Genomic DNA, 11,024 nt, shown 5'->3' on the forward strand with positions numbered 1-11,024 from the left:
CTATAAAAGATTATTATATTTAACTACTAAATTATACATTCAAAGATTATTATATTAGATAAATGTGGATATAATGTACACAAATGCAAAAATAATTTATAATAGTAACTCATCTACCACTAACACAAAAACTTCCACCAAACATGATAATGACTTGGCAAAAACATTACTATACCACGCTATGAACAAAAAAAATTACAATAATGGTTCAATCATACAAAACAACTAGATTAATCACCAACTCCCAAACGTTAATAAGCCCCAAAAATGATGCTTATTTTACTTTGAGGGTATATTTGACCTTTCCGAAAGAGGAATGATAAACTAATCTATTTTTAGAAAAATATAAAAGCCAAGAATATGGTTGGAACTTGGAAGCAAGAACTCAAAATTCCAATTAATTAATTATTATGCCCCTATAAAAAGGATACCCAACCGCCTTCCAGCACTTTAGTACAAACATCCATTATTAGCTGCCATGTTCCCATTTAATGACTTCTACTTACTATTCTAATTTAATTTTCTTGTGAATGTCTGTCTAATGAACATAAAAATCAAACCAATTAATAAATAAAGAAAATATAGCAAAACATTAAAAAAAAAAACATAAAATATATAGCAAATAAACTTCCTATTTTTCAGTTCAAAGAAAGAGCCGGCGGCCTAAAGTAGCCAAGAGAACCATAATAAAAATAAAATTTCACTCTCTTCAAAAAAAAAAAATGAAATAAAATTTCACATGGGCTGAGCTACTAAAAGTAAAAGAAAAAAAGAACTACATGGTCCAAAAATATTTTTTTTTATATAAAAAGGCCAGATGTATACAATAAAAATACATTCGATTACTTATCAAAAAATAAAAAGCAAAAGAAGAAAAATAAAATAATGTTTTAAAAATTTGCTAAGCAGTTATTCGAGTCAACTACCAGTTGAATTAGTTTCCATCGAACCGGAACTTGAACCGGAACTTGAACCAGTAAGAAGCTCTGTAAGAGCTGCCATAGTTCCGACTTGCATTTGAAGAGCAGCAATATAATCTGTAGCTTCCTCTAGAAGATTCGACAACGATAATTTCCGGCAACCAGGAACTAACCTACCAAGAACCTTAACACGTTTATCAAGAGCCGTTAATTTCTGTTGTTCATTATTTTCTCCAAATAACCGGCTAGTTCCAGTAACCGGTGGTTGTGGAGGTGACCTTGAACGAACTTTAGCTTTCTTATGTTTTTTAAGACGAAGCTTAAGCCGATTAGCTAAAATGGCTCGACTCCATCGAGTACGACCTTTAGCCGCTATCGCTAAAGCTTTGTCAGCAGCATCACGAACTGCTCGGCTTTCTGAAACCGGCGCTGATGTAGGATTACGACGGCGAACTTGTCGAAGAGCATTTAGAAGTTTAGAGGAGTAGGATTTTTGTTCTCCTTGTGATCTCCATCTAATTTGATTTTGAGTGTTGTTCGATTGATTTTGATTGACGGTTGGGTCAATTCTTCGTCGCTTTTTCCTCATTGATAACTCTCTTGATGTATCTTCCTCTGTATGTTCTTCGTAAGTCGAGATTGTCGAGTCCATTACCAATTCTTTTTTGTCTTTATATTTCTTCGTTGATCTTGATAAAATCCTACTTACGTAAAAGAAACGTAAAAAGAAAAAAAAGATTACAAACAAATTCCGTGATGAATATAATCTCAAATTTTTGTTTCGAAAAAACAAATTACCTGATTGAGAATGTTGTTTATACAATGAAAATTTGGAAATCTGATCAACAACTGCCACAGAACAGGGAGATTTGAGGCTGAAATTCCTGTAAACAAGAGTAAAATTGACTAAGTAATAGATTCATCACTAATGAATTTTTAAACAATCAAAGAAAAAAATTCTGAGAAACCTCGAAATTAACGATACCTGGAGGATTAATTGCTGATGAGTGATGAAAGTATAATTAGTGAGAATTTAAAAATGGCTTACAGGAACAGGGAAGAAGAGTGAGGGACGAAAATGAAGTAGTAAAAAAACAAAAGAAAACGAGAGCTTTAAACACCTCGGTTGAGAAGCAGAGAGAAAGAGAGGGAGGGAGGGGCCGGGGAAGAGAGAGAAACAACCACGCGGCGTTTCTTAGTTCACATTTATTGTCTCCTCTGTTTTGTTTCCCGTTTTTGTGCGCCGAGGCTTTTTTATTTTTTTTATTATTTTTTTTAATTTGGTTATCACATTGCGAGTGACAAAGTTCAGTTAATACAAATTAAAAAGAAAATAATATGTGAGCTTTATATTTTGAAGTCATTTATTTGGAAGACGGTCTCTCATAAGAATAACCTAAAAAAAATTATATCAAAAATTTTAGATAAAATTAACCTTATTTATCCTTATTTTAATAATATTTATGGTCCGCTCAACTCTGGTTTTCTCTAACTTTATTTTAACATTTTTATATCGCTTGTGATCCACATATATTTCCCAATAACTTTATAAAAATATTTTTATAATAGTTAAGGTCCCTATATTTTTTCTACTAACATCTTTTTATATTTTTTTAATGCTTATGTCTATGTTTTTCCACCATAAAATTTATTATTCAATAGAATAATACAACCTTCCATTCATCTAAAATGTCTCATTTACTTTATGCACTTTATCAAATGCACTTATTTGATCCTTAATATAGTTATGTATAATTAAAAATTATAAAACGTTGATATTAACAATCTTTACATCAAAACGAATCAAATAAGATCCCATATGACTATGTTTTAACTTATAGATTAATAGTAAAATGAAATTTAGGAGTGATAGATGAATAATGTCCCAAAAGTAAATGGGGCAAATTAGATGAATAGGAGGTAGTATATTGTTTCTATTCTATTGTTAAATATTTTTCTTATTTTCGTTTTGAGAAGCTTCTATAAAAACTTTCTAGTTTCATTTCATTTTTTTAATCATATATTTTTAATCTTTGTCTTTACATACTTCATATTGATTAAATTCTTATTAATATATTCTTATAGTCTCGGCATCTTTTCTACTTATAATTAGCATCGATATAAAATATGTTCATTATCTAGGTAAGCTGAGGGAAAGGGCTATGACATTCAATCGCGAGACCTCACCTGTAAAAGATAGTACTGTGTGTCAACTGAGATAAAGCTTAATTCTCCTTTTTATTTATAAAAGTGAAAGATAAAACTCTTTAACACTTATTTATATTAACTTTTTGGCAATTATTTGTCAATAAATTAACTCAATCAAAAGCAAAAATATTTAATTGTAGCCTACACAAAGATTATAGGTTAGATAATGATTACGTTGAAAGTTTTCTCCTTCATTTTTGTGATAGACATTTTCTTTCTCCCTTTACTTATAGAAATTTTCTAACTTACCCACAGATTAAAAACAATATAGTCTAAAAATTTATTTATATATACTCTATCACACCATCATATACCTTAAATCATATACATAAGATATGATATATTAATTAACTTGATTAGGGCCTTTCTTTAAGGTGAATCCGATTCTTTTGCGCATTATCATTGGGTTTTCATTGTGTTGGTTGTTAAGTTAATGTAAATTAATACAAATTAAAGTTCAATAAGGTAACTCTCGCTCTTATAAAACGTTTTTACATATATACTTCTAGTAATTAAAATAAACTATTAAATTCATGAAATAAGCTAAAATAACTATTCTATCCATGACAAATAAGTGCAGATCAATTTATACTAGTGTACAATAAATATCATTGTTGATAACATTATGGTTCACATATGTCTTCTTATTTTTTGTTTTTGCATAATATTTTTTCGACAATTAGTTAAAATGTCAAATATCTGTCACAAAAGTAAAAAAAATTGAAATAACCACTATTTTTGTTGCAAGCGTATTGATATAACATTGAGTTATATAAATACTCAGTAAAAATTAAAACCATAATAAGATCTTTAAGCAAAGTACTACAAATTATGAAAATGGAAGTCTATATTATGATATTTTGGAGTTAAAAGGTTGGGCATATTATTAAGAAATTATGAGCAATTATATATAGGTTTAGAAGGCATAATATTATAATATTGCAGTTTTAGATAATGTACGTTGTTAAATGAATCATGATTATCTTAAACTTCCATTATCTTAGATATTAGCCAATGAAATGAAATGGAGTCTACCTAATTCTTCCCTTTATGTCATTCATGATGAAATACTTAATGCCTTAAGCCAATCACGTATCTTTGGACTTTACTTAAAAACGTAAGAAAAATTAAGAAAGTACAAATGTGCAATTAGGTCAACTTTATTATCTGGGTGAAAGGTTGTCGCTCTCAAAATGCACAATTTATTTATTACATGAAAATTAATGAAAATGATAATTAAATTGTCAAATAAAATAATAAATAAGTGAATCATATAGATAAGTGGTGATTAAGATGTAAAAAATTACGTTTATGATTGAAATTAAAAAAAGAGAATGAGATTATTATTATTATGTAAAATCATATGTTATTATTTTAATTTATATTTTGTTTAAGAATGATGTAAAATAATGTAATTATTTTAAATCAGTAGAATAAATTAGCTGATGTTGATTAAGAATGAAAAAGAAAACAAGAAGACTAACGCATATGTTATTATTTTAATTTATATTTTGTTATGATGACTAATAATAATAATAATAATAATAATACTTGTGATAGTCCATGCATATCTTAGTTTTGACGTCACTAAGAGTCTATGACCGTCTAAGAGTTGAATTAATGAGCACTTTTTATTTCATATTTTTGACATCTTTAATTAACATAGGATTATCATTTGTCAGTTGAATTAATGTGCCAAATGGTGTAGTTAAATTTAGCCTGGAAAATTGAGTCTTATTAATTTCAGTTAAAAGTTAGAATAATTATCAAAGTTCTACTTGTATAATAAATCATGGTTAAAATATTTTATCTAATCCTTTTCATCTTTAAGCCTATCCATAATTAAAATTTTTTTAGCCTAATCTTTGTCGAGCCATACATCTTACTTCTTATTTTAAAAGTTCAATAATAGCATTCAAAATATATATATATATATATATATATATATATATATATATATATATATATATATATATATATATATATATATATATTAACTTATTTTCCGTGACCTCATTTTGATATTAGTCATTCACTTTGTGACACAAAATTTGTAAATGTTATTTGACGTATTTGGATGATGAATATGTGTAAATACATGTAAAATGATGTTGTACAACATTATTAGACCATAAAATGAAAAGGAAAAAAGAATGCATCTGATTGTGAAGAAAAAGGCACTTAAAAAACATGCAAGCACATGCATTGCAGGTTTGGCCAGTAGCTAAGCACTATGCATTGTGGTTGGTGCTTCGTAGTGAGAACAAGGACAAACAAAATTAAAATCCCTCTAATTTATTTATTTATTTATTTATTTTTAATAAATTAAAACAAAAAGTAGAATTCTTTAATTTGATTATAGGCAGAAGGCACGCACCACACAAAGTGCTCATCAATTGCTCAACTAAAAAGTTTTATGGGTCAGCTGCGATGCTACAATTTTCCGATAAACGACCTACTTCTATATCTCCTATTTTTGGTTAAGTTCATGTATGTGAGCTTCTCATAACTTGAGAATAAGCATGTGGATTAGGTTTTCAAGTTAAAAAAATTTATTATTTAATTATAGTATAATAAATTAATAATATATACTACATATGCGTAAGTTTTGGAGGAAAAGTTAACTTTATTTTCATGATCTTACATGAAAAAAGTAATACATGTTATAATTGAAATAAAATTTGATTTTCAATGTAATTGAATTAAGGTATCTTTAATTTGATAGAAAATATATTAGCAAATATTTAAAAGACTAATGACATGAAGTATTATTCTATTAACCTTATTTAAAGCTAATTATGTTTGGTCAAAATTTAATTAATCTGAATGTTATTTTATTGGAGTTTGGATTTGACTTGAGACCTTTGCAAGCCAAACTAAAATTTTTTGGAATCCATTTGAAAATGTCATAAATAACAAGCTAGAAGTAAATTGCATATTTAGAATACTTGATAGATAATTATTTTGATATAAATGTAAATTAAGTTGATAGATAGTATTGTTATTTGTTAATGTAGAATCTAAGATGAGGTCAAATCATCTCTACAACAATTACCACCATTATAATTATTTCGGTGTAGAGACGTTTCATCGATAAACATTTGGTCATCAAAACCTGCATCGGTCATGATCCGAATCTTAAATTAAAAGTTCAATCACGAGTATTATTATAAATTTGTGACATAGCGAGTTGATTCTATAAATATATAGAAATGAATATTCGACTCACCTTATACTATAATATATAAACTTAATGTGCTTATACACATTATTTCGTAATTATATTACTAAACAAAAGTTTTGAAAACCATATTATTTATAAGGCCGTTGTTGATATTAATATTGGCATGAAAATTAATTTATTTTCATAATTAATAATTTTGAATTTAAATTAAATAAATTTGATTGTACTATATAAAAGGCTAAAAGGAATATTTTTAAAAGTTATTAATTAATCCATATATTTGATTCACAAGGTCATTATTGCAACAGATGTCTCCTGTTATGAATTTTGATAAGAGTTTTGTAGTTATTGTGAAATGCACAACAACATTCGTTTAGCATTCCTTGATTGTTTTTTAGTATACGAAGACATAAATGAAAATATATGCTCGACAAGCTATGTCTTTTTCATTATTTCTCTAATCACTTTTTTTCTTTGCAAGGAATATCTGTAATCGATTTAGGTCCACAATAATACTCACATAATAATATTCTTTTTTAAGTCTAAAATTAATATTGTTCACATAATCAAATATATGTGTCTATAATAAACGATCGATATTAAACGATTAATATGAGGCAACTCTATTAAGAAAAAAAATTATCAATTTAAAAAAGATTTTGGAGCTAGTGGTCGAGCCCCGAGTGGTTGAAGCCAAGGTGCGCTAATAGTACTTACGTATTATTGTATTTCCTTAGGATTTTTTTGGTTGCTCCAGTCACTCTAGTCAGTAACTAGAATTTTTTTACTATATAATGTGAAATTGATGGAAATAAGATATTGATTGATTTGTCTTATTGCATATTTATATAATTTTAACTTTTAAAATTTTAATCATATCATACGCAATTAAAGATATTAAAAATTAAAATTAGATATTGAATAAAATGATAAACTAAAGTGGAGCAATTTAAAAAAACTGGAAAAGTATAATTTAAAATTCGTAATTTGTTGTTAAAAAATTGATAAAAGGAGCATTAAATAATATAGAGGATGTCACAATGAAAGTCACAAGATGAACATTGGGGATAGCAAGAGGCATATGTGGTTTAGGCAATCCCAAAAAATGAGGCACATGCTAATTACTAAGGCCTAACACTAACAACAAAATTAAGAAATGTGAAAAACTTAAAAGTAAAAAAGAAATCAGAAAAAATCAAATCAAATCATGTGAATGTGAGAAGTTTGTTTTTAGGGTCTCTGGGATTTGAGAAGAAACATGCCAGTTATATTTGCCTCCTTCCTTGAGACCAACCCACCTCTTGGCCTCATTCATTCACTCCCTCCAAAATACTTTTTTTTTTTTTAAAATTATTGATTCTTTTTATTATAACAAAATAAAAATATAAGTATTAATCTTAAGATGTAGAATTACATTGTCAATTAGATCACCAAATTAATTAAATAATTAACATTGTAATTTAATCAACTTGTAATAAATTTATTATCTTTTTATCGCTGTTGGTTTGTTTATAAGAAGTATATATATATATATTTAGTTTTTCACAATTAATCTTAGTTTAAATAATATATACTCCATAGCTAATAGAGCAATATATCAATATAGCTAAATTTATTGTGGAAATAATGAGGTAAAATCAAACTTATTTTGCGTCATAAGTGTTGTTTAATTCAATTCAATATATCATTAATTATCACTTTTATATATTTATTATTTTTTTAGTTTAGTTTAGTTTAGCTCATTCATAAATAATATTTTAAAAATTTCCACCAAGAGTTTTTGTTGTTAAGAAAGTGAAAATCCAAATATAAATTAATTTTTAATTAAAAATAAAATTATAACAAAAAGGAATGCTGAAGTGATCCTTATCCTCTGAAGTCCCAGGAAATAAAAAAAGAGTTGGGGAGGGAAGATTGATGTCATAGAAGTATGGAGTATTACTTGAAAGTTGGGGAAATAAAAAATACAAAGAGAAGTAAATGTTTTGTTGGCTTAGCAAGCAACAAGTTTTATGTCAGGGAAACAAATTTTACTTATTACACCTTTCCCTTTCCCTTTCCCTTTCCCTTTCCCTTTCCGCCTCAGACCATCAACCATTTATACTATCTTAGATTTTCCTCTTTCTGCAGGTATTACTTATATTACTTATGAATTCGATCACAAACATGCATGCTTGCTACTTGCTTATCCGTAAAAGTCTTCATAAACTTGGTCTATAATATCTTCTAACACAAATTCATGTGTCTGTAATTAGGCTGATCCATTATACATTTTTTAAAATATAATGTAAGTAGACAGTAAAAATAATGCAAGTAAATATTTACGATATTAAAAGTAGACATTAAAGATACGATAAGTATATTTAAATATAATGTAAATAGGTATTAAGAATACAATAAGTAGACAATAATTTTTAATGGGTTGGACTTGAGATATGTCTCTTTAGAGACCAACTAATCTTCAAATGATTGTATTTGTCAATTAAAAAAAAATTAAAAGTATTATTTTGATACTTTTCTTTTAAAATTGGTGCACACTAAAACAGTATGGACCCGTTTATACAAAACTAATATAAAAATCATTTTTATTTAAAATATTTTGTACGGTCGAAAATCTTATAATTTGTAAAACTTTTTTAGTTCAATCATGATTAACTTACGGTTAAGATACTATTAGGAAAAATCTGAAGCAAAAGTTTGGAGACTAGCAGTGAAGTGATGGTGCAATCAACTTGTTATGTAAAGGTGAAATAGTAATTGAGCTGTGAAGATGTCATTTCAGACCTTTGGATTATGAATATATGATCCATTAATTATTGTTGTTTATATCACGAATTTCTAAACTTTTTTCCTCTTAGATCTGTGATAGGCGAGCTGCATATACAACTTGAATCGCTATAATCATTGTAGTATCAAAAATTACACCAATCCAAAATACTATTCAATAGAATACATATCTAATATTTTAAATTAAATGAATCCGATTATGGTCTAGGTAAATTTATATTTGAATCCTGTCTTAATATTATAAACAGAAAAAGTCTTGTAATGTAGAACTATATAGTATATGAGATATAACTTGCAAAACAAATTAAGTCTAATATAGATTTAAATCGACTCTTCACTAATCTACACTCTTTGCTCTTCACTCTACTAACACAAACCTAATAAGTCATACTCTCCTAGTCAAAGGTGGATACAATAGCTAAGTCAATGGATAGTGATATAACTTGCAAAGCAATTTTAACTCGATCGAAAAAATGGCAGCAATATATGTCATATATAGTTAATTTGATTTATTCGTTTAAGCATTAAAATAAAAGTTAATTAAGAGATTGAATAATGTCTTTTCTTTTCTCTAAATTATAATTTATAAATGATAAATCTCATATCATATAGAAAAATATAATTTTTAGAAATCGGATAAGTTTAGAAGATATAAGTAGAATAATTTGAAAATTACCACTTATTTGCAATTGTTAAGGCAAAAATCATTTGTCCAAACCCGTTAGCTGTCAATTACGCATAAATAAATGCAATACATATATATACTCCTATATACTATGATTCCGATTATTTGGTTTAACGGTTTGCTAAAAAGATTTGTCCTTAGATTGATATTGTACTAATTGCATTGCTATTTGTTTGGTAATTGGTATGAAGGGGACTAATCTGGACCTAATGACAATTTGTTTAATTTCCATTAATATAAAGAAATACTTTACACTGATGTTCATTAATTGTCCATAAATGTAGGCGATGCATTCATGATTTATTCTAGTGATAGGCATGTGCACATCAGCCGGTGGCTTTAATTTGTTAGAATTAATTCAATCTTTGGCTTAACACATAAACAAAGATTGTACTCCTTAAAATGACCAAATGCTATACATTTAGCTATCATTAGTGTATATCATTGCATCACTTCTAAGCTAATGTTCTTATTACAAAGGTAAGAGAAATATTTATGAAATTTGGTTGTTATTAAAACTCATATTTGATGTGTCAAATTTAAGCACTAGCTATAGATCAAAGAGTCAAAAAACTATGAATTTTAGATTATCTCCCCTTCATATATTACGTAAAAAAAACGTGTATTTAAATATATAACAGATAAATATGAGCGGTCGAATGAATACACTAAAATCTATGCAACTTGCCTTTATATATATTACACCATAATGTTATACTATATAGTACTCCATTGGTCCAATAAAACTATTCTATTTTGTCTTTTATATTCTGTTTAATACACCAATTTAATGTTTAATATATCTAATTATGTATACTCAAAATAAACTAAGGATAGTTTAAACATAATTTAAACAGGAGACAAATGATCAAAAGGAAACAAAAAAGACAGACCATTAAATACTAAAAATAGGGCAAATCGGTGAAGCAGATAAGTTGAACTGAGAAATACCTGAAAATAAGGGAAGAGCATATGATCTGGTCGAGCCAGAATTGACTTGGCAGGGGCTCGAGAACAGGATAAAGACAATCATCACACGCTTAACACAATATTATATCCTCAATTATTGTACGGCTAAAGCCTATTAATCAATTATTTCAAATTTTGCAACAAACCTAATTCAGTTGACAAACTAAACAATAGATATTAATCACGATTTAGCTGTCTTCTACACCTGAGACAAATTTACGTAAAATGTTTCTTAGCATCTGTTTTCATGATTAAACATAAATAATCATCA

General features: G+C 27.2%; 1 protein-coding gene across 1 annotated transcript; it reads right to left on the reverse strand.

The window, feature by feature from the left end:
* Positions 1-310: 310 nt before the first annotated feature.
* LOC130796939 (transcription factor bHLH149-like) lies at positions 311-2,145 on the reverse strand. Its single transcript, XM_057659387.1, has 3 exons — positions 1,906-2,145; positions 1,719-1,804; positions 311-1,621 (listed from the first exon to the last, which is right to left on the reverse strand). The coding sequence occupies exon 3, from the start codon at positions 1,570-1,572 to the stop codon at positions 919-921; it is 654 nt and encodes a 217-aa protein (XP_057515370.1). The 5' UTR covers positions 1,573-1,621; positions 1,719-1,804; positions 1,906-2,145; the 3' UTR covers positions 311-918.
* Between the last annotated feature and the right edge of the window lie 8,879 nt (positions 2,146-11,024).

This window comes from Amaranthus tricolor, chromosome 12, assembly GCF_026212465.1.
Source record: "Amaranthus tricolor cultivar Red isolate AtriRed21 chromosome 12, ASM2621246v1, whole genome shotgun sequence".
NCBI classification, from domain to species: domain Eukaryota; kingdom Viridiplantae; phylum Streptophyta; class Magnoliopsida; order Caryophyllales; family Amaranthaceae; genus Amaranthus; species Amaranthus tricolor.

Excerpts from the sequence above, each read along its gene's own strand:
- LOC130796939 (XM_057659387.1), bottom strand. The coding sequence starts at position 1,572 with ATGGACTCGACAATCTCGACTTACGAAGAACATACAGAGGAAGATACA.